Source organism: Helicoverpa zea, chromosome 19, assembly GCF_022581195.2.
Source record: "Helicoverpa zea isolate HzStark_Cry1AcR chromosome 19, ilHelZeax1.1, whole genome shotgun sequence".
Taxonomy (NCBI): Eukaryota; Metazoa; Arthropoda; class Insecta; order Lepidoptera; family Noctuidae; genus Helicoverpa; species Helicoverpa zea.
This window is the reverse complement of record NC_061470.1, coordinates 10,919,673-10,944,631: the sequence shown is the minus strand read 5'-3', so window position 1 is coordinate 10,944,631 and position 24,959 is coordinate 10,919,673. Positions and strand designations below refer to the sequence as shown.

Sequence of the window (24,959 nt, the reverse complement as noted above, 5' to 3'; positions counted from 1 at the left end):
AAAATTCAAAATTTGAAAGTGTGCTGCAATTTATTGTCACAACAAAAACTATACAAACAAGAAATTAAGTAAAATTGCATAATGACTGCGGTTGGAATTGATTTAGGAACTACCTATTCATGTGTTGGCGTCTGGCAGCATGGTAATGTGGATATAATAGCTAATGATCAAGGGAATCGCACCACTCCCTCTTATGTCGCCTTCACTGATACTGAGAGGCTCATTGGTGACGGCGCGAAAAACCAGGTGGCTCTGAATCCAAGTAATACAATTTTTGATGCCAAACGACTCATCGGTCGAAAATATGATGATCCGAAGATTCAGCAAGATCTCAAACATTGGCCATTCAAAGTGGTCAATGAAGGCGGAAAGCCAAAGATCCAGGTTGAATATAAAGGCAAAACTAAACGCTTCGCTCCTGAAGAAATCAGTAGCATGGTACTGATTAAGATGAAAGATGTCGCTGAAGCTTATTTGGGGAAACCAGTAAAGAAAGCGGTTATAACCGTACCGGCTTACTTCAACGATTCTCAAAGACAAGCTACCAAAGACGCTGGAGCCATAGCCGGGCTGAACGTGTTGCGTATTATTAATGAACCAACAGCTGCTGCTTTAGCTTACGGATTAGATAAAAACCTGAAAGGCGAACGAAACGTGCTGATCTTTGATCTTGGAGGTGGAACATTTGATGTGTCAATCCTAACCATTGATGAAGGCTCTCTTTTTGAAGTGAAAGCAACAGCTGGAGACACTCACCTTGGTGGCGAAGACTTCGACAGTAGGCTTGTCAATTTCCTGGCCGACGAATTTAAAAGGAAACATAAAAAAGATTTGAATACTAACCCAAAGTCTCTTAGACGTCTTCGAACCGCGGCCGAGAGAGCAAAACGAACCTTGTCCTCCAGTACTGAAGCGAGCATCGAGATTGACGCGCTGTATGAAGGCATAGACTTTTTCTCACGAGTGTCTAGAGCTCGCTTCGAAGAATTGAACTCTGACTTATTCCGTACAACACTCGAACCTGTAGAGAAAGCTCTGAATGATGCCAAACTGGACAAGAGTGCTATTCATGACATCGTTTTGGTTGGTGGATCCACACGTATCCCCAAAATACAGAATTTACTGCAAAACTTCTTCAACGGTAAGAAGTTGAACTTGTCTATAAATCCTGATGAAGCAGTTGCATATGGTGCAGCAGTTCAAGCTGCTATACTTAGCGGAGAACGTCACTCGAAGATCCAAGACGTTCTGCTGGTTGATGTCGCTCCTTTATCTTTGGGTATCGAGACTGCCGGTGGAGTTATGACGGCTATAGTAGAACGTAACGCAAAAATACCTTGCAAACATTCTCAAACCTTTACTACGTTTTCTGATAACCAGTCAGCCGTCACCATTCAAGTTTACGAAGGAGAAAGAGCAATGACAAAGAACAACAACCTGCTGGGAACGTTCGACCTGACTGGCATCCCTCCAGCTCCTCGTGGTGTGCCACAAATAGACGTGGCATTCGATTTAGATGCTAACGGCATTCTCAACGTATCTGCTAAAGAAAACAGTACCGGTAAAAGCAAGAACATAGTCATAAAGAATGACAAAGGTCGCTTGTCTCAAGCAGAAATCGACAGAATGTTAAACGATGCTGAAAAATATAAGGATGATGACGAGCGGCAGCGAAGCCGTGTTGCAGCCAAGAACAAGTTAGAAACTTATGTGTTTGGCGTGAAGCAGGCGATTGAAGACGCCGGGAGTAAGCTGGGAGAGATGGAATGTGCAAAAATTCGTCGCAAATGTGACGATACTCTACGTTGGCTTGAAGGCAATTCTATGGCAGACAAGGATGAGTTTGAAGAAAAGTATAAAGAGCTATCTAGAGAGTGTACTCCTCTTATGAAGAAACTGCATGGAACTGGTTCGAAGAGTGGTCAAGGTGGCAGTGACGGTCCGCTCATTGAAGAAATAGATTAGATGTCTATCAGCACGTGTTTAAGTTTTGTTTCTCAGTAGGATACCTATGGTTTTTTTCAGTTTTCTCTTAGATTCTGTTATAGAGATTCCTATTATATTTTGCCAAACATGACACGTGTGTTCTTATTTTGACAACATAGTCACTCGTGGATAGTAGTTATTGCTTACATCTGATGTCTGTTGGTTTCACCGGGTGACTTACCAAGTTGTTTATTAAGGTTATTATCAGGTACGAGTGAACTAACGAGGCGTTCGGGTTCCTTGACATCTGTCATAGATTTTTGGTTTACAAAAAAATGGGTGGGTTCCAAAGAAGTTGTACGAGGGCGTAGCCAGTACACATACATTTTAACATTACGAAGAATATTACACCCGCATTTTGGCGACGCTACTTTCTTAGAAGATTTTCCTTCTTCCTTCCTTTTCAGGCCACGTAGGTTTACAAGAAGGTAAGACAATTAAACAAAATCTGATTAGCAATTTCTTTATTTTTAATTTTAATAACTTTAGAAATTGTTCAGAAAGAAGACAATGGTTTTCAGCATCATTATTAATTAATATTATGATATGAACAATAATAATTATCGCTATAATTTTAATACTATTCATTATTATAATGGATATAACGCATAATAATAATCTATTCACTACCGGATTACTATTTACATTCTAACCTGGCAACACTCAACGTAACAATATAAAATACAAGATGGCGTATCTTAAAGATAGGTGCTTGTAATATATTGATAGTAACAGTACTATCTATCATACAGCCTCTTAATATCCCCAGCTGGGAATAAAACAATAGGGCAAACGTATGCTCTTGCCTATGTCCATCTGTGGACTGATTTAAGACGGAGTAAATAAAAAAAAACTGTTTTTTCATCTGCCCATAGCCCATGTAAAAATAACGATGAATTAAAAAGACTTCAGACAGAGCCCTAACCTGACCAAAACCTAGTGTTTTATTTTCGAAAACCAGTTGTTTTTTACACATTCCCTACTTTGCGTCACATGTTTTATAAAAAAAAGTATGGTATTCTCAAACGTTTCAGTAGTGGTGTTGTTACCCTTAAGTCCTAATAATTAAACTTGGCCTCTATCATAATTTTGAATAAATCTCACCAGACTATTGTTTGTTTAAGACAAATGGATTAAACGATGAACGATTTCTCTAAAAACAATTTTGTTTAGGTACCTACTTCATTTAAAAACCATTGAAAACTTACGTTCTGACTTCAAATATTTATATTTTTGGGAGTAGTAAGTGGGTGGCAACTTTGAAGAAATCTTTAAAATAATGGAGGCGTTATGGTAAGTATCTGTTCTATCAAAAATATTAGAAGCAACTATATCAAATAACAATAATATTCATAATACACGTATATTATTCTTTTAAAAGCAAAAAGCTATGAAATGATTCTATAAATCAATATATTTAATACGTTAAAAAATTTCCTTCACTTCATACAACGGAGTTGGAGAGTTAAAATAACTGTTTTGTAACTGTTAAACAGCCTAAGTTCATTTATATTGACTATTACTCGCTATCACTTATCTAACTTACGGTTTATATATAACATCGATATGTATGTTGGTATTTCTAAAAATGGATGTATTTTTATAAAGATTTTTATTCTCCATGTAAAATTGAAATTGCCCAAACTTTTCATTTTTTATTGAAACCTGGAGGCCTAAATCTATTCTGACATAATTTCGTTACAATTTCGATACACTTTTAGAATGACAATAATTTCGATTATTTATGATTTTACCCTTTTACGAAGTTAAATTTTTGGGTCGAACTATTTTCCTACTTAACTATGTTTTATTCTAACGTGGCATTTCGATTAGATATTTACAATTTAACTGAATATAACTATGTACATCGTGATGCAAGGAGTATGGTTCCTTTAAAATTTACATTTTCTTACTTATCTCCTAAGAAAAAAAAGGAAAAAATAAGGAAGTAAAATAAAATAAAGAAAATAAGATTAAAAGCAAATTTATTGCTAAAATAAAATATAACTATAAACCATAAGCAATACATTACTTGCTTAATCGTATTATTTTGTGTCTTGATTTGTACATTTTCTAAAAAAATATATAAAAATGAAAAGAAACAAACAATATAGCTATTGTACGGAATTAGAATTGACAGTTATGATAACTAAACGTTATAAAATGACAGCTAAAATCACAAAGTTGAGCGGTCCCGCGGCGTTTTATAAAATAATGCAATATAAAAACATACAATAGTATAAAATAAACATTAATAATTTAAATGTTAAACTTATATAACCCGATTATAATATTTTAAACCTCGCCGGTTCTAATAAACATAATAATACTTTTCAACTGGGGCTCGTTAAACCATAGCTTAAATTTACATCTGATTGCACTTTATAATTTTCATTAACAATTAATGAACCTTCCCTATTCTTAATTTATCAGCAACTGAGTTATCTTACACGAATAGTTTCTAACCTACTTATATACAGGGTCTGGTTCGCAGGCAATATTCGACACATATTTGGTATATTTATTTACAATCGAATTAAAAAGCCGTAACTTAAAAATACTCAGATATTTGTACCTAATCAGGGTACGTGTTTTACATTAAAAAATTAAAGCAAAAATGCATCTTTTTGTATCGCAAGTTTATCTCGTCCCGGTCGGGGACGCGCTTGGCGTATCACGAGAAGCTACGAGGGTATTATGTACAAAGTCTTTGGCCTTACAATCGAATTACAACAAACACTAGCTACACAGTAACATTTGCACTGAACGTCGCCATCGGACCGACGGACACTTATCACACAATAAATAATCGTTCGAACGTGATATGGTAAAGTCTACACCACACTGTTCGGGACCCGTTTTATCACTCTCTGCTAGAGCACAGCCAGGAGCCTTAGTACTCCCAGCCGTCGTCCGTCTCGGATTTGATCTTGTCTTCGGGAATGACGTCATCGGGCGTGTGCGGCGGGCGCGGCGTGTGGGGCGTGTGCGGGGTGTGCGGCGTGTGCGGGGTGCGCGGCGCGGGCGACGCGGCGGGGGACGCGGCGCCCGCCACCGGCGACGGCTCCACGCGCACCGTCTCCTCCGCCTCTCTCCGGAAGTCGTCGCTCCTCATCACGCACACTCCGTTGATTATCACCTCGTCAGGGTTGCGCGGCTTCTCGTCCTGCCAGTCGGGGTTGACCCACTGCGGCGCCGCGGGCTTCCGTCTACTGGAGCGACCCGCGGGCGTGGACGTCGCCTTCGGCTCAGTCTTAGATTCCTCGTCCAGCGAGTCCTCGGAGCCGAGGTTGCTCTCGACATCGTCATCTTCGAAGTCATCGCCGTCGGGTTCTCGTTTCAGAGGCATCGAAAGGTCAAGGCCACCAGACTGGTCCTTCACCTGATCCTCGGGGGGTAATAGCCCACGTCCGATCAGTGCCGCTAAGTTTGAGTTTGCTGCAAAGTACGGCGGGTAAGGCAGAGGTACTCCCGCGAGACCCATTCTTTCCTTTTGTAGTTCCAGTAATCTCTGATTAAGGAGAAGACGGAACTGGACAGGGTCGAAAGGCGCAGAAGACTGATCCCGTGCGGGAGGTTCGGCCGGCAAGCCATGCGGTGCTTGTTGTTTTAGCCGCATGCGGTGATTGTGGAACCAGTTAGTGATGGTTCGTGACGACAGACCCAACTCTGTGGCAAGGAATTCGATCGTTGGCATGTTTGGGTAGGGATCGAGTGCAAATGCTAATCTAAGCGCCTCTTTCTGCTCTTCGGAGAATAGTACTCGTTGTTTCTTAGCGCACGGCGCTCCCGCAGTGGGGCCGGGGGAGCTCGAGTGGTAGAACTCTGACGTGTCATTAGATGACGTGTCAGATGAGTTGTCCTGTCCGGGGCCGCTTGACCGCCGTCGCTTGCTCGCTTCCCGCCTCTCATTCTTCAAAGCTTGGAGGCGATCAATATTGTGGGCATCACTTAGCCACAGCTGCATGCGAATGAATGGTTCCCGTCCCTTGATGCTGAGCATATGCCAGGGTTTCGGTTTCGAAAGCAGTTCACTGACTGAACCTTGTGATAGACCTAGTACAGCTTCGCCGAAGATTTTCTGGCCAATGTTGTTTGCCAGCAGCGCTTCTTTAATTTTAGTGGTGATGGTTTGCGTGTCTAGGTCCTGCGTGAGCGCGGCCATCTCGTAGACGCTGGGCGAGATGTGCTGGTGCAGGTTGCGCATGACGGGCGGCTGGTGGTGCGGTTGCGGGGGCGGCGGCGGCTTGCGCTCCTTGTTGTTGTTGTCGTGGTGCTGCGGCGGCAGCGTGACGGCGTGGTGCGGCGGGAAGCCGGGCGGCGTCAGCAGCAGCGGCGTGGGCTGCCCCAAGTGCCCCAGGTGTCCGCCGCCCAGCAGCTGCTCTTGCTGCATCTTGCTCAGTAGGGACGTCGCGTCGGAAATCATCTTTTGTGTTGGCGGCATGGGTTTGTTCATGTTTGGCGGACAAGCTGTAAGAACAAAAGAAGAAAATACAATTAATCTACTATTCTCGCTAAAAACTGTTTGATAAACATTTGTTCGTATAGAGATAATACTTACGAGGTGCTCCGCTGTAGTTTCCAGTCCTCATTAGCTTTTCCGGCGCGATTTTGTATTGTGATGCTACCAATTTGTGGACAGCATTGTCATCCTCCAAGAACATCTTCATGCGGATGAAAGGCTCTCGTCCCTTCTGCGTCAGCATGTGCCAGGGCTTCGGCCTCGCTAGCAGGTCGCTGACTGATCCTTGTGATAGACCCAGGACAGACTCTCCAAACAGTCTTTGGCTAATAGAATACTGGCTTAGAGCCTCCTTCACTCTCCTTACTATATCTTCTGTGTTCAAATTGTTAAAGAGATCAAATTGCTGTTGTGTGATTGGTGGAAGAACTGCTTTCATCGACCTCTGTACGGGAGGATGATGAGGAGGGTTGGATGGCTGGGAGATGAGACTGTTTGTAATCGACGCCATCCGCTGTAGTGGGCTTGCTGCCGCTGAACTACTGAAGTCATCATTTGGAGTGATTGCGGGCGGTAGTATCGCGTTGCCCAGTGGACTGGACGCGGACGATCCTGTCGATTGCTGTCCCGGCTCTAGCTTTGGCCTCACTAATGAGAACGCGCTCCCCGCATGCCTAATAGCCTCTTCGGCATCCATTGACCTATCCTTATCACTATCAGTCATTCCATTCATTTTGGCGTTTTTGTCTTTAGGCAAAGAGAGATCTTGGACCGCTCCTGAGCCGTTCATCTGTTGGTTCTGAGCTTGTTGCATCGCCTGCTGCTGCAACGCGAGGAGGTTCGGAAAGGGCGGCATCGCTGGCAAGTTGTGCAGGTTGGGAATGTTGCCCGCCGGCTGGATCTTGGCAAGTTCTCTGTGGTACGCTTCTAGTGCCATGCGAATGTCTTCTGGAGGCCTCTCCATGTGTGGTGGCATGCCGCCGCTGAAAAAGGGAGGAAACATGCTATACGTTAGTTTTAGATTTGCTGTTCTCGTTTATTATTTGTGAATAAAAGTAACTTTAATTTTAGAGACTTGTTTTAAGGGAATGTAATGAAAGCTTACCCAGGGAAACCTTCGCGGCGAATGTCCTCTACTCTTCTGGTCATGATTTTGGCGAGCTCCTCCTGATAAATGCGCGCCACTTTCTCTTGAGGAATGTCATCATTCTCATACTTCTTAAGTCTTCTATTTTGACTCGAGTCCTGGAAATATAACAAAATTAAATTAGTGTTTGCCTATGTATAAGCGAGCTTTGATGTTCTTTGAACAAAATTTGAGTTGTCAAATAGGAAATTGTAACTTAAGCGTACCTTATTCGAGAAAGGTGAGGGACACTGAGTCCTGGGTGAGCTGGAGTCCTCATTGCTTCTGGAGTCATCGTTGTGTTGAGGTCCGCTGGGCGTCTTCATGAGATGCGCCTCGCTGAGAATCGCGTGCGTGAGCCTGTCGTCACCCTCGCCTTCCGGCCGGCCGAACACGGCGCCAGTGCCATCCTTTGTCCCGACTACAACAAGAAAAAAATTGTTATCCTCAAGACAATCGTAACTACCTATCTAACCTAAAATTAGTTTGCGTTAAAATAATGATTGCTCGCTCGCAAGATTTCCACGAATACTTTTACGACTTTGCGAATTATAAAATTAGTTTTATTCGCTTTTCATTATGATAGCTTGTTTATGAACCGACAGTTTGAGACAGAAGGAACTGCCACACACGCTTAAGGTACAAAAGTTGTGATGTTGTTAATTATACAATGTAAACAGCTATATTTCTATTTAATATATTGCAATCGTTTTGCATTCGAATCCGCACACGAACAATTTTAATTGCCGCTAAATTGTTACCCACACACGCGTACTGGGCCTACATCCGTGTTAGTAGCTTTAACTGTTGCCAAGTAATAAATACGCGAGTTATATTTGGTACAATTGAAATTAGGCGCTTCATTTAAAGTGTACAGCGATGCATAGCGCTTTAGAGATAATCGTTGAATGAGAGCGTGCACTCATCGCCTAAGCCCAGTAATCCTAAAACTGCGCCCGCGCACTCATAAACAAGTGAAGTTACGCGTGAAACCCGGCCGCCATGCTGTGGTCATTCATCCTGTCAACATATTGTCTCGGCTCTCACAATGAAACGACACTATTTAGATGGTGATGTACGCACAGAATTAGTTTAATTAAGTCACGTAATTAGTTTTAGACGTTCTCCGAGATGATTATAGAATTAAAGTGCGCGCATAATGTTCGGATACTCGGATCTCTTGCGGGTAATATTTGTTACAGTATATTTCGAGTTCAAAGAATTTTTGGTGTTAAATCCGAGCGGTGTTAGCGCGGCGCCCTCATTTATTTTATCTTATGAACATGATAATAATTGGACGCCATCTCTTTAGATAACTATAGTGTTATTATACGAGCGGAGGTACATATTATGTGCCGAAGTACGTTAAAAATCGGCCACATCCGTCAAGTGTTTAAAGAAAAACGATAATGTTATTTGCTTTGCGGTATTTTAACGACTCCGAAAACGGATCGCTTGTGAGTTGACGTATTAATTTTCAAGGATCACAAAGACTTAATTGCGTCCTTAAATTTTATTTTAAAACCGACAATATGTACGCTAATTTCCTCACAAGTATTTCCACATGGTTTATTTTAGATTTGTCTGTTGTTGCGCCGAGTTGCTCTCTAATTATTTGACAATAAAAAGCATAATGGTGTGCGTTGCAATTGTTTTTCTTCGAAAAGTCACCGCGAGGTTTTATTGGAACGTAAAGAGTATTTTATTTATTGAGAGTTTAAAATGAATTAAGATAACGCACTCTGACATTGTTTATACGTTTGTCGAAATACTTTCCAGTTTTGTTTTCCTTAGCATATAAAACATTTTTACGCACGTTCATAAAGCAAAATTCTGAAAATCGGCCTCACAGTTACATACCATGAAGCTACCTACAGTAGGAAGAGTTGCTAGTGTAAAGTTTCTAATCACTACATGTCAAAACTAAATATATTACAGCAATGTTTCAATGCTTTGAAAGTAAGCAAACGCCTTTTTTAACTTTCACTAGATTTATGCTGATTTTATAAACTTTATATTGTATTGTTTTCACTTTCGGAAATTTCATAGGCAATGTTGTCACTTTCCGGTGATTCTCACGTTCCAAATCATGCAATATACGCTGTTATGTCCTTCTATAGACAATATTTTTTGTGAAACTAGTCGTTTATAAAGTTAACGACTTATGACTGAGCGAACGTGATACAAATGTTTTAAACAATATCGCAGATTATCATCTTGTTGACCATTATGTTAGACGATAATTCTATTTACGTGATTCGCTTGTCAATTAATCACATTTCTAACGTTTGCGTAAATTGTCACTTAAGTTTTATGGACTGTTAAGACAAGATCTCTGTTTAATCTGTAGTGTGGTGAAGAAAATTGAATCACGATGACGTTCCAATTTTAAATGGAAACGCATGATCTGTCACATCCTTATTTTGAACAAATGAGCAGCGACAGCTTTTCAAACAGCGATATAAATGTAGTTAGTCAGCTGCGGATCGCGGGAACCGCGTTTAAAAGCGAATGAGATAATTTCTGTTTATAACGACACGGCTGGAATAGGCCTCCACATTAAAAAAACAGTTTTAGTATCAAAAAAACACCCGTTATGTCAATAAGCACCGATCAAAACATAATTAGAATGTCAGCCGTGTCTCGTCCGCCGTCGTCGACTATCTGATTATTTAGTTTATTTGAAAGTCGCGACTCGCCTCGCGGCGGGCTTCGCGGTTTTTCTTTTATAACTTCAAAACCGCTTGATATATCGTAGCGAATCAAAATGTGAAGCACGCAGTTATCTCTTATGAACCGAGTAATTTAATGTTCAGTGTAAACGAACGGACGTAAATACAAAACTATAAAAGTACTCTATAAATAAAGCGTCTCGCAGATATAGTATATAATTTTGAAATCACAGACAAACGGCTCGACGCGATTTGTATGTATGTATTCATCGTTCGACATACAGGCCGTCGATAAATTTCAACACACGTCTATTAATGCCTTTGATCTTGTTGCAGACATTTTGTTATTCTGTAAACGGCACGCGGGCAATTACCGCGACGTGCTTCGAAATATTGTCAAAAAACTGAGGTTATTTCCACAGATGTGTGACGCAACACGCCCGCGCCATTTTGTGAACACGTCAAACTCGTCAACATGGCCGGCTACTCGAAATATTACATTTTTATTGATCTAGTTTCATTCGTATTTCTTATCTGGTAGACTATAAAGTATGTAACGATATCAGTTTTTATTGTTGGCCATTAAGATGTGCATTTTTGATGGATATTTTTAAAAAACGCGCTGCTCAATTAACGTCGTCCAGTCACGGAAGTTTAAAATTTATCGGACGTCGTTTGATCGTTTCTGACCGATGGCGGGAAAGGGGCCGTGTAAATTCGAGTGGCAATAACATAATTCAAGGATAACAATAAAAACGAAGAAATTATTTGTTTATGCGACATTATATCGCGTGCGTGCACGCGAAAACTATTTTCTTTGTGGCCGTTATTGATTGCTATAGTCGTATGAATATTCAAAGGCTTTGGAAAGTAAAGGGGCGGTGCCCTAAATTATAGTGTCACTGTGACATAGTGAAAAAAGTAACGTTCGTAATTTAACCGTATAGGTTGAATTCGAACGGGGAACTCGTATCCGGGATTGTAAATCAAGTTGGCGGGTAGTCGCAAGAAAGGGGTGAGAAGTGCGCGCTCTATACGTCACACAGGCGATCGATGCTGATTTGCATTCGAGTCGTCGTCGGCAGCGGACGTCAGGGCCGCTCGAAAGTGTTGCAGAGCACGGAAAAAATACCGCATTTGAATTGTTAATTATATGCAAAAGAAATAGTTGCATAAACGGGCATCTGAGTTAAAATTAGGTGCTAAGTGGTGCAACAATAAAATGGTACAAACACTATTGCATGCGTCGGAAATATTTCAATGAGGAGCTCCCCAAAACCTCCAAATGTTGTTCGATAACGACACACCATAAATCTTTGGTTACGTTCGACACGATAACGTCGAAAATGAAGAGGTAAATTCTGGAATCATGTAATTTTCGATTGGTAAGTTTCTTTTGTTCGACGTCGCGTGCGTAGGGTCGGCTGATCGGGATCGCGTGCTAGATGGCAATCTGCCGCGACGGGGGCACCGACCACAATTGATTCCACACGAGAGAGAACAGAATGGTCCTGTGCATGTGACGAGACCCACATACACACTACGTGCCGGAGGAAGCGACCTCATGAAATTAAGATAAGGACGACTAAGACAATTCTAGGAATGATTTGTTTGCGCTCCGTACACCGGAGAAATCTAACAGTAGATATTTAAGTGGCTCGACTATGTACCGAGTACTCGGAGTGTTACATAAACATGCGACTCCGCTTATATTTCGGTGATCACGCAGTTACACATAATGGACAATCACGTTCGTTGATTGAGCCGAAAATTACCGAATTTCAAATTGCGTGCATTTGATTGGCTAAACTGTGATGGCGTCAGGAGCGTCAAAATGACACGATTTCTTCAGAACTTATATCGAGGGAACCTTTTTATTGTAGAGCAGTAAAACAAATATTAAAATGTGTCTCTTTATAATAGTGGAATATTTTTAGAGATTTACGGCGGAGTAATAAAGTAGAAGAATTATCAAGCTCAACTACGATGTGATATTATTTGAGTTGGTACCTTTTTAAATCATTTTTATAGATCGTTAGTTACAATGATCCCTGCATTTGTCAACACGCTTATAATTGAACATCATTTTGACCTCGTGTCTTTATGGCTTATCTGTGGAACTGGCAAAATGTCTTTGTCTACGAAAAGATTAAAATTTGCAACGATGTGCTTGTCATAATATGCATTCCGTAGTTTATTTATTTGCTACATACCTATTCACGTATTTCTATCACACTCGCTGTAGACTTGACAGATATTATTAGTTTCATTAACGAAATATTTGCGTACAAAATATCTACAGAATAAAATAAAAAGTATGGAGTTCCCTCGTGAGTTAAAATCTCTGTGCTAGCTAGTTTATAACTAGATTCAATAATCAATTTTGTCAGCGCTGAGGGAGGCGTCCAGTCCATGTAGATTAAACTGACTGAGTGGAGCAAGATATCGGTGTTTCTGTCAAATGTAGGAATTCATCAAGTTTCACTTGGAATTTTGTCAGTTCATGGGTCATGGATAACCGTTTATTATGAATCATGAAAAGTTAACACACTAATCGAGAACTTTGTATATAAGTTTTTGTCCTGAAAAGGTTTTATCCAAATAGTTTTCAGTCCAACCTAGTGTAGCGAAGCTATGTACCTATCGCACAGTATTGCCAGTAAATAAATAGTGAGACGACAGCACAAAAAGTGCAGACTGTTGAGTCTGTACCGTGTCGTCTCCCCGGAGCTTATCTGTGGAACTTTTAACGATAGCGCAGCGAAGTTTTTTAACGAAATAACCGAATTCCCGTTAACTACAGGCGGTAACGCGGTTAGTGCTGATCGTCTGACGCTTCATGTGCCGGTTTTAATTGATTTTAAGGCCTGTGACATTGTCTTTGTTTACTGTTGCTACTTACTAACAAACTCTCTTTATTACAATGGTTTCCGAAAAATACTGGTAGTGCCTGCTAGTAATTTCGATTTAAACGCTCTAACGCAAGATTTACGACAAGACAATCGCATCGAATTTGAATGAACCTTCGCCGCCATTTTTGATATGTCAAACAGTTTTTTTCCACAGATAATGTATATCTAACATCGTGCCGTGACAATATAGCGATTTTTCACGTGTACCGCATAAATGGCAGGTATTAATGCATTGATTTCGCACAGTTGCTTTATTGATTGTGGCGGCGATTGATTGCGGCGCGGCACGCGAACGCGCGCCTATCCGAGAGGGCTTTTGTTGCGTGAAAATTGAAAAAAAAAAAGATCGATGGCAAGTCTATCCCAGAACTGTTGAAGATTAGTGGAGCCTATACTACGAATGAAGTGAGTTACAATACTTTCTACGGTCACGCTGAACTGGCTAAAAGTAACATTGATGATAAATAAAACAGAGCATTCACGTCAAAATGACTGTCAAACATTCCCGAGATCAAAGAATTAGACCGAATTGATCGCTTCATTGATATCGCGTTGAAAAAATAAAGCACGTTTACTCAGTTTGAATTGAGATGTATCAACATTTGACATGAACGACCTTAGTCGTTAAATTTCCAGGAATAAGTTTACCTCAAAGAACATAACAGTTTTTGCTGTGTAAACGTTCTTTTGGCATCGTAAGTGCGGAAATGTGGTGCATTAAAAATAGGTGAGAGACAAGAGGTCAAAATGTGATCTTGGCAATGATTACAAACATTTTTCGCTAGTGGAGCGCGTTACATGACGCGGCGCATCTGTCACACACGACATGTCGAAAATGCGGTCGCAATTTTTAATACCTGGAATTACATATTTTCCATAGGCTGCAATTCGCAGTCATAAATTTTGCGACTTATATAGATAAATCTAGAGCTTGATTTAATTTGCGAGTGTGTTGGATTAAAACTATTTCGCGGCACAATGACGAGTCATTCATAGCTACACATTAATCCTTACTAATTATGCAAGACGGGGAGCAAAGATGTAAAATGGTCGGTCACAAATCGCGTCCGAACTGACAGCTTAAACAACCCATCTTGTGAGACAGATCCCTGATATATAACTCGGGGTTTGCTAAGGAAACGTGTGTAATTAATTACGACGAATAATACGTCAGGATGCACTTAATTTCCTATTAAACTGTTGTGAAAACGGTCCGCAAAATGGCGCCCGCGATTTGGCGCGCGACAATTTTGATCTTTCGCTGAAATGCTCGTATAGTTTCCGTTGAAGTTCGGACTAGATTGTTTTTATAGAGCTAGTGTTGAGCGGCCATTTATTGCGTTTAGTTAAGTCTCCACAAGACACGCGGAAGAGTTTGAAGAGGCGCCACTGCGTTATCCCCAACAGCAAGTGCGAAGTTATTCTAAACATAGATACCAATTAAGACCGCAGCTCAATTAATAGCGGGCAACATTGTGCAAATCAATCAAACATTCAGCGAAGATCGCGTTCACTCGCGGTTCGGTCATCAATCGCGCTGCCCACATCATTATTTTGCGTTGCGGTGACAATTTGGGTGCATTCTCGATCACATTTGCGCGAAAATCGAAACGTTTGAGAGTGAGCGGTGGGCGTTGACGCAGCGACGCAGCGACGCAGCGACGGGCGCGCGACGTGTTTACGAGCGACGCTGCGACCGCGGCTTTATTAAAATAATTACCCGCGCGGTCGCTTGCTTGACGAGAGAATGGCCTGCTTTTACTCTTTTTCTACGTATTGTTGGCGAATTAAGACCTTTTTTGGATAATCTGTACAGATTTGGAACGCGTTCGATTAGCATATTTTTCAGTTTTCAATGTTTTGTATGATACATGCTTAGTTCGTTTCTAAGTATCAAGTAGCTTAGATAAAGATAATAAATGATCATTACTTCAAACAATCTACGCATGTGGTCTAAACGATTCGTTCGATTATTTATCGCCAACATTAGCCATTAAAGCCACAATTATCAATGAGCGTAATCAATTAATAGTTTGACGACAAAACGACGAGCAATATAATAAGCAAGCTCGTAAAACGTCTTAGTAACATCATCATAGATGAAAATAGTTAACCCCGATATTAGTCTGAGGCGAATCCGCGTGTCAACTGATATACATTAAAATATATTTGTCTGTTCACAACAAAATTATTGCAACGGAACGCTTAATAACAAGCGCTCTTGATTGCAATAATTTAGCAACATCTTATTTTAGTTTGGCTATTAAAAGCTAATTGTGTTAAGGACTATGAAGCGAGTCCACATTATCTGAATAAATTATGTGCTGTTTGAATGTAATGTCAACGCGTTGCAGTTTCATAGACATTTGACATTTCAGGCTGAATATTTTTGTGTTTCATAGTCAATCTGTCAAATAAAAAAACGGAGAAAAATCTACCAAGCAATTAAAATTACGAATAAAATGGAATTATTACTAGATCATTCTCTTATTTAGATTTCAAGAATGTTTATTTGGTAATTAGTTTTCTTATAATCACAATAATTATGAAGACGTAATTAAATAATGAATAACGTAAACATTGTGGTTGTGTTAAATGTTGATAAATGAACTACCTATTAGTATGAAGTTTCTTAAATTTTATAGACTTGAGTTCCTATTAACTAGACAAAGACAAAAGGCAGTTGTCTCGCCCGTAAAGTCATTTACGCGTTCAGCCGTAACAATTACTTAGGTATTATTATCTTGGACAGTCGTTTAGGTATAAAATCATAAAGTATATAATGAGACACGGTATTATAATCATAAATATGCCCGTAAAGAGGTCTGATTGCTTCGTCGGAAGCCATCAAAGCGGCCGCGGGACGACGAGCATTCTTCGCGAAATAATTTCTTGACCTCTACACTAGCCTACGCTACTCGGCGACAGATGGCGTTACGTACACATTGTTGCGTGCATACCACACTTTTTTTTCAAGTTATTTCTGCTTAAACGTTCTTAAACGAGCATTTAGTTTTTCAAAGGTGCTTTCTAAGTGCCCGTCGCGAAACTTTTTGCTCGAAATGTCCTTTGTAATAATACTTTAGCGATAATTGCGTCGTAAATTAAACGTTTGTCTCAGTCATCGTAATTTCATAAGTGTTTGTAAGATGCGTCCAGTTTATGTCAATTTGTGCGTAGCCTTGTCGTTTTCTAGTAAGTTTGTAAACATTTTTTTTAATTCCGCGCTTCACCGCAAGATGGCGCTACTCGATGTATCTCGAGCCGTTCTTTGTTCGGATACACGCCAATGAGCCGAGTTATCGAAACTTTGTGAGTCGAAATTACAAGTTAGGATTAATGAACAAATATGTCGCCAATTTTATTGTCATTACGAGCTAATCCCTTTCGATCCCTTCGATCCCGGCGGGTGTTATCGGGTCGGGTAATTATTATGTGATTATCAACACGAATGTTCATGTTTCAAAGTTTATGATTTATGTGTTATGGGTTCGTTTGTTAGCTACTTTTAGTAATACGACCTCTTTTGGGTATTTGTATCGTTGAGGAATCGATTTAGTACGCTTATAATGTATTTCTGCTACTATGTTCAACAAATGCTGTGTTTTTGTAAAAAAAAAACTTTATTTTATATTTAATAGCCTTTCAGTTTCATTTCAGTCACATCAATTTTACTGATAGAACTATATTTCGTAGGTGGAGACATTATAATTGTGTCATTTTGACGAATGTGTTTTGAAAGGTATTTGTAAGATTCTTAAGAATTGCTATCGTATCGAAATTTTTATCATAAAGAATTCCCAAATGAAAGTTGGCATGATTACAAACAACAATATGGAGCATTAAATTTTCAATTACTTTGAGCCTCGTCTTTCACACGCATTATTGCAAAATTCCATTCCAAAAAGTCTTTAATTCAAACTTTAAAACTAATAAAACATAAGTGAATTGAATTTTAAAATAGAACACATTCAAATTGTGAGGCGCGTTCGGTTTAAAGTTAGCGAGTGAAGACGGCGAGTCGTGTCCGTGCGCGCTCGATGCCCTGTCCGCGCGCATTACCGCCCGGCTAATACACTTGCAGAGTTCCCAACTCCGTTCAGTTTTAAACGCCTTTGACAGTCCCCCGTGCGGGCTGCCTTACGTGACCGCCGCATCGATAACTTATTAGCGATGCGTTTATGTGAAAGGAAAGTTTACATCTCAACTTTAATGGTTATTGGTAGATGTGTGCCGACCTAACTTGTAAATACATGGCTTTAAGGACAAGAATATTGTCGAGATAATTATTGGCTCATTAAATATAATTGGATTTAATTGCTTGCTGTAACCAGAAAACATTAATTTGCAATTAATACGAACTATAAGTTAAACTTATATCGTGGTATTTTATTACAATTTAGTATCGAGCAAATATTTAGATAACAACAGTTACAAAACTTCAAGTATGGAGCACCTATTGTGAAACAAATCCCGAACATGCAAAAGCACACAATTGAATATTAAAATTTGCCTAGCGTTAAACTAAGAGCTGTACAAGGGGAGTTTACAGTATAGGAGCATCGAGGACGCTTAACTTCGGGCATAAAGCCTTTGGCGGGTGTCCTGTGCCGGCCGATAGTGGCCCATTGAAAATAGATTTTCACGCTACGCTTGAAATGCTTTTGAGAGGCCAACTTCGTCCAAATATTGGGATCTCGAAATTCTCTGCGTGTATCCGAACGACGTTAGTCCGACTCGTGTTCTATTTTCAAACGCCTTTTTGGTAAAGTTAGTCATTGATTTTGACGTTTGAATTCAGAGCGGCGCTAATTTATGACGACGATATCGGTTTTTTTGAATAACGTTTTTTATTTGACGGCAAAGATTAGATTAGACGAAATTACTTGAAAAACTTTGCATTTAAATTAACGAATTCTAAAGCATTTATCTTAGTAGTGTTGAAACTTAAATGTTTTTGATAAGACATTTCATTTTTAAATGTAAACTGGAATCGCTCGCTTTGATTTAATCACGTAAAAAAGAGTGTGCACTTGATTTACTGGCGCACATATGAAACACGATACTAATCTCGACCAATAAGCTTTTAAATCGATTTTAGTGATCATAAACAACAGACGTCTACGTTATAGCATTTCGTCACTGAACCGTACAAATAATAAGAGCAATAATTACGACCGCCATTATTAAACTTAATTGGAATGAAGGATTGTATGAATAAAGAATGTAGCTAGCTTACATCGAAGTTTAGTGCCCGTGAAAAATAATATAATATTATTGTGTTGTACACTCGATATATGACGATAGTTTACGAATTTATTTTCATTGGTCACGTTCGGAAATGGAATTTAGTCACGACACCAACGTGTATCGGTTTTTAAACCGTAAAATTGGTACATCACTTATTTACCTGTAATTAGACCGTGTAATCTTGCTCAGAACAAATGTAAAGTAAATATAAAGTTTTCTTGTTAGTTTTGACTATTAACTGATCAAGAAAAATGTTCCAGTATTTAACGTAATTATCAGGTATAAAATATAATAATGATGTTTGATTAAGACTGCGTTATTGAATATTTTTTTATAAGTTAGAAATGGAAATTTAAAAAAGTTAATTATAGTTAGACTTATGTACGTGTATGTAAACGAACAATAAATTTTATTTTATTCTGTTATTAAAACTGGCATTTATCACAATATTATTGCTTCATATAAACCTTGGGCGAAATGCAAAAACTATCGATATTAGAGCATGGGTATGGTTTTACGGTTTTTACTCGACAGTTTACGGTTTTTGCGCACTTGGGCCAAAGGGTGGAAAGTGAGTGAAGTTAGTTTTAATTGAACCGCTATTGTTACGGCGCGTGCGACGTTTATTCAATTATTTTTATGTCGTGTCGACTACTGAATATGCATGTAAAGAAAACTTAACTAGCTAGATAAGAATAGATACCTATGTTTTAAATAAACAGCCGTTCTTCATAATGGGGATGGGGAAAGTACTTTAGGTAAGTTGATTAGACATAAATGCAAAAACTGTATAGGTCTGCATCTTAAAATATTGCGCGGTGAAAACACGAATCGTAACTTCGAACCTCTACACTAGAAAACTCTATGGTAGTTTGACAGCAAACGTCACAATATGGCGGGAAGGTTCTATTCTTAATTCAAAGTACAGCCTACATTGGCGCAACATGGCTGTCGCGTGTGAACGTCGAACAACAGTCGTTTCGCAACGAACGGACGAACGGACATTATGCATGTATATCGTGGGAACTGGGAAACAGCCGACACCCATAACGTTAGGCCGAAATGATACGTTGCTGCTTACTACTTATGTAACAGTATTGACGTTATTGTCTGTCTGTTTGTGTGACTTGAGCAATGACAGCGTTTGCGAAGACAACTGCTTTTGAAATATTTTACCATCGGTTAAACTAACACACTTATTTTCTGTCAATCAAAGAACTTTCCCGTTCCAATTTTGGTCCGTACTGATCGTTGACCTCTTGAAAATAATTCCCCAAAGAATTGAACTTGTTACTGTAATGTAGTAAGAAAGGTCCGATCGGAAAACTATCTGTAATCGGAAGAAATTGCTTCCCACGATAGCTGGCTACATCGATTACGTATGTAGCGTGACGGATGAGCTATCATTACTTGTTACTCGCGTCGGAAGCTCAGTGTCTCATTAAATATCAATACGAATACAGTACCTACATAAAAGAGTTGAAGGAAAACAATAGCTCGTTGTTTTCCTTTCGACAAATTTTCGCGAACAAACGCAATCCGCTAAAAAGTCCAAATGCATCCATCTTCCTTGCATAATAACCCCATAAACGTGGCCAAAACACCAATCAGCAATAACCAGAATAGAAAACGAAAACCGCACAACATCGCAGCGAAATAAGAAAACCGTAACCCTTCCGGAATTATCTGAAATTCAATCTATTTGAGCTCATCCCTATCGATGGGGACAAAGGCTAATACAGAAGAGTCCATTGTATTCGCAGATTTATACTTTGTCGTGCATTGTCGTTAATGTGTACACAGCCTTACAATGAGTACGTTCTTTTTAATTCCACCGAATTTCTGTGCTGTCCGTATTAAGTGTATACTTTACGGTTGTAAGGCTGATAGGAATAGAGACTGTCAATAGCGTTCTTCTCTTTGATTATGACTAAGATCAGATTAGTAGTAGATATAAGTTTGAAATTAAACATAAATGCGTGGTTATCTTATACGCAGGTATGTAAGCGTTCTATTCAGTAATGTTAAAGTTTGGATAGTAACGTGTTACTTGCCATGCAGCTATACAAAGCGCTCGAGTGACAGTTGCAGTTGCTATGCTATGGAACTGTGGACGCTATCTGGCGGCAGTTCGCAAGCGCCTAGTGCGTGTCCGCTCCGCTTTTCCATTTATGTAACAAATGGCCTCGTATTTTCGAGATAAGTTCTTTCAAATTATCTGGCTAGGACAATTGTTTTTATACAAGATCAATTTTCTCGAAGAGACGTACGCGAGCTTAAATCTCCTGTTTGAAGTTATTAAAAATGATGCAGAAGTAAAAAAGATTGTCATTTGAAAAAAAATACAAAAATAAAAATTTGGCAATCAAGATGTTTACTTGCCCATTGCCTTCTCCAAGTGAGCAGTTCCTGATATGTCCGCACGCGACAGGATTCAAGGACAAAGGAATAGGATTAGGAACAGGTCTAAAAGGAACAAAACAAAAAATAAAATAATAGTGTTAAAAAAACAAAAGAGTGCGGAACTATATGAAGAAGCTTCGAGTGCGTTCTAAACTGTTAAAATAAAATGTCAAAATTCTATTTTTCCTAATTTGCTCTGATTGACCACATTACGCAATGAATGATCAATATTCGCGTATAAAGTGATTGACGCGGAAAATGTAAACATCTTTTGTAGTCGTAGGCGAGTGCCGTGATTGATGACTTGTATTGTCAGGTAAACTTGACAAGCTAAGATAACAGCGTCAAATGCTTCAGATGAATCGTGTAAAAGGAATTGATGATCACGGCCGACGTACCAAACATGATTATACATATAATTTTGTTACAACTAGATAAGTATCTGCGAAACGAATTATATCACTTTTGGTACGTTCAAAGCTAGAGTAAGCGTGCGAATACCAGAGAATCTGTTTAATAAAACACGCGGACAGAAGGACTTAGATTTTGCAGGTTTGCTTTGCAGCTTATATCAACGAGACTTCCATATTGCATATGAAAACTCGAGCACAAAATGTGATGATACAATGGTATTCGCATCAAGCCTGTTCGGGGACACTCAACGACGTGATTTACTCAAAATTTCATACGCAACTTACGACGCAAATCCCGCAATACAAACTAATCAGACGTGAATGTGCTAGAAAAGTACCTTTTTTAGGGATCAGTGACTTGAGCAGCATGATGGCGGCCTCGTCACAGGCCCACGCGTGCATCTTCCTGTAGGAGTCGCGCCCCTTCTCCGTCAGCTTGTCCCAGGGCTTCGGCTTGGACAGCAGCTCCGACACGGTGCCTTGCGACAGGCCCAGCACGTACTTCGCGAACAGTCTCTGGCCGATGTTGTGCACCGAGAGCAGCTCCCGCACCCTCCGGCTGATGTGCAGCGTGTCCAGGTTCGTGTTCGCGTACTTGTCGATGTTGTATCTGAGCATCTCCTGCAGCCGCGCCTCCATGGGGTCGCCCTTGGGGATGAGGGAGTCGCCGAGGCGGCCGACCAGCGCGCCGGGCGGCAGCGGGCCCATGTCCTCGGCGAACCTGTAGGTGCGGTGCTCCTCGAAGCGGAAGGGGCTCGGCGGCGGCAGCGGCAGCGGCGTGGGGCCGTTGTTGTTGTGGTGCGTCGTGTTGTTGTTGAGCGGCGGCGGCGTGCTGGGCCACTCCTCCACACCTGCGGTGAGAGCACGGTTACGCGGGAACACGAGGAGGGGACGCAGGACTGGGCGAGGGGCGAGGGGTAGGGGGGACAGGGCTAGCACGCACGCTCGTAAGCGTCGCAATCTTTCGGCAACGGCGTACGAATGTGTAATGCGCGCGCGGCGTCTCTCATGTCGGCATCATGGCATGCTCCGAATTCTAAAGCCTAAGTTTGAAACGATTACGCGCGTCCGTGAGCGGCATGGCTGAGGTGGTGGGAACTGGATATTCCTCGTACTCCGCGCGTTTTTTTGCGAATTGTTGTTTTTGCGGACAGAAAAGTGAAGCGAACACGAACTAGCTACGGACATACACAAGGAAACATCGAACGTGCATTGCCGCGATCGACTTCCAATGTTGGGTTCGACGGTGAGGCGTAGCATCCATCGCGACAAGTCATCACTTTGTTGCCATTTTGTTACATAGCATATGACGTCATGATTCACGATAAATGCTAAGCTTTCAGAAGCATTCTAAGCTGAGTGTAGGCAACCCAGCCCTAAGCTGTAGTCCACCAGGTGACGTGACGTACCTGTGTCGCGTCGCTCGGCGCTGCGCTCGCGCTCGGCGGAGTGGTCGCGCAGGGAGGGCGCGCCGCTCGGAGACCGGAGCTCGGGCTTGCGCTCTAGTGACCGCTCTCCGCCGCCCAAGTCGAGCGCTCGGAGCATACTGAAACAAACGAACATCTTATTAGTATTTACAAAAAATAAAATAAGCCTTGGAGAGGCCTATGTCCAGCAGTGGACTGCGATAGGCTGATGATGATGATGATGATGAAAATAAGCCTAGAGTTAAGAAAGAATATTTAGTCTTTTCTTGGTAACGAAATTCGAAGTATAAACGAACTTTGAACCGCAAAATTGAGCAGTCATCTTCAAAAATGGGTAAATAAAGAAGCGTTCACATGACTACCCTTTTCCTGTCCCCCAAATTACCGAACACCGTAATCGTAATTAAAACACAATCCTATAGATTACGCGATTGTAATATAAGCTTTTAATTATCACAAGACGTCGGGTCACAGTTCGATTTACCCCAATAAATTGGGTCAAAAGTGAATTGATTAAACAATTTCCAGGTGAATTAATTAAGTATTTTAATTAATAGGATGTGCTGGGTCTCTATTGGCAATATTCCTTTAATAAATTTATTGAGATTGGGCCGCTTTGAACGGTATCTTACGGCTATTAAGAGATAAGACCCTTCGTACCTGCGCCGCTCATTTATTGCTATTATTTTATGTATATTTAAGGTAGCACAGGTTTCTCAAGGGTTACTGCTTGGGTTATTATTTATTAATTATAGCAACTATTCGAAGATCTCGTCGAAGATGGAGAAGACTTTGATTTTCTTTCATGATAGGTAACTATTTACAATTTAACATTGTGCAAATTAATATACGTTCAATGAAATCTAAGCGTTTACACACCATTAAGTTTTGTTTTATTCAAACAAAATACAATAATTAAACAAAGGATTTCTTTAACATTTTTATTTATAGGTATATTTAAATGACAATACGAATGACGTCAATGTGCAATTGTTTAATTGTTTTCCTACGAAATTATAAAGAATTAAACTAGCAACGATTATTACGATACATTAATTAACAGTTAGTAATAATTTTATTCATACGCTGTAATTACTTTCAAAAAGATTATGGAAATTATTACTATGTGAATGCTAATACTACACCTCTGACCTTTCAGCATGTGTAGAAACGCCTAATTACCTATTAATTAAAAATTGCTAGTATAAGTATACCATGCCTAAGCCATAAAACAGTTCTCATATCGCAAAAAATGAGAATATTATGTCACTTTCTTCGGGCCACTCTTTCTAATATCCCAAAGGTAAACGAAGGTACCAATAAAACTATCAGCAACATATTGTTAAGATAAATTACGACACACGATCAAACTCTCGACAAATCGATCAACAACTCTAAGAACACTATGGAAGACTCTAGACTGATCGATCAACTACACAGACAATCCGATCAGTTGCTCAACTAGTGGTGGGACACATCGCTGTTACCGGCACAATAGGGTTGCACCTTAATTACAATTTAATATATCGGCAATTAAATCGTTGATCGGTATAGTGCCCAATCTGGGAGGTGTTGGGAACTCATTCCGTAAGTGGGAGGTATTATTTATACGGCTTTAGTTGGTATTCAGTGTTATATGTTTGTGTTTGTTTGTGTTTTGATCAACTTTCATTAATAAATTGGTAGAGGCAGGAGCGGATAATTTACTCGTTGATTTAAAATGGGGATTTACAGATACAAAATCTAGATGAAAAAGTAAATAAAGTAACCAATTTAGAAGAATAATTGGCTAAATAAGGATAATAATTTGCAAGTATTGTCATTTAGGATATTAGAAAAACCGGCGGAAAAAACTGATTATGCAACAAAAAATCCAAACAGTGAATGCGATGCACCTGCAATAATCGTAGCTTCAGTTTTTAAAATGGCGTCATAACTTTTCCAGTAATGATAGTTCTTACAGCAATAAAGTCTGAATTTAAGGGATTTTCACATGCATAGATAATAAGCGCAGTTGCTATTTCGATAGTGCTATTGGATTCTTTATTTTGTGATTTTAAAGAGAAGTTCGGTGAGAGCTTTTGTTATTTTTTTAATAAGCATGTTTTTTACGCAGCAATAGTAATTGATTCAATATATTTTTCTGATCATTCCAATTTATGGATGCAGTCATATTTGAGATTTAAGGCTGTACCGATGAAAGCCTTTGCCTACTTTGCATAGACTTTCTTTGCTCGTAAGACATTTTTTTTTCAAAATTTTCGTTATAATAAATGGGAAAAGTTCAGAAACTCCCACAAAATATAAA

General features: G+C 40.0%; 2 protein-coding genes across 9 annotated transcripts in view; one reads left to right on the top strand and one right to left on the bottom strand.

The window, feature by feature from the left end:
• The first annotated feature begins 81 nt into the window (after positions 1-81).
• On the top strand, positions 82-2,049 carry LOC124639325 (major heat shock 70 kDa protein Ab-like). The gene has a single exon (XM_047176627.1). It carries the CDS (start codon positions 82-84, stop codon positions 1,963-1,965), a length of 1,884 nt encoding a protein of 627 aa, XP_047032583.1. The 3' UTR covers positions 1,966-2,049.
• Positions 2,050-2,435: 386 nt separating this feature from the next.
• Positions 2,436-24,959, bottom strand: part of LOC124639323 (homeobox protein cut) — a 136,564-nt gene continuing 114,040 nt past the window's right edge. For 3 of the 8 annotated variants that reach the window (XM_047176619.1, XM_047176624.1, XM_047176623.1), the window contains 6 exons: positions 22,634-22,770; positions 21,563-22,075; positions 7,802-7,995; positions 7,554-7,693; positions 6,548-7,452; positions 2,436-6,465 (listed from right to left, as the gene is read on the bottom strand). In XM_047176619.1, coding sequence (XP_047032575.1) covers positions 4,880-6,465; positions 6,548-7,452; positions 7,554-7,693; positions 7,802-7,995; positions 21,563-22,075; positions 22,634-22,770 — 3,475 coding nt within the window. In that variant the 3' untranslated portion in view covers positions 2,436-4,879. The remainder of the gene's footprint in view (positions 6,466-6,547; positions 7,453-7,553; positions 7,694-7,801; positions 7,996-21,562; positions 22,076-22,633; positions 22,771-24,959) is intronic. The other 5 variants (XM_047176620.1, XM_047176621.1, XM_047176622.1 and 2 more) reach the window with 5 other exon arrangements.

What these genes read in the sequence shown, in the direction of transcription:
- LOC124639325 (XM_047176627.1), top strand. Translation starts at nt 82, where the DNA reads ATGACTGCGGTTGGAATTGATTTAGGAACTACCTATTCATGTGTTGGC.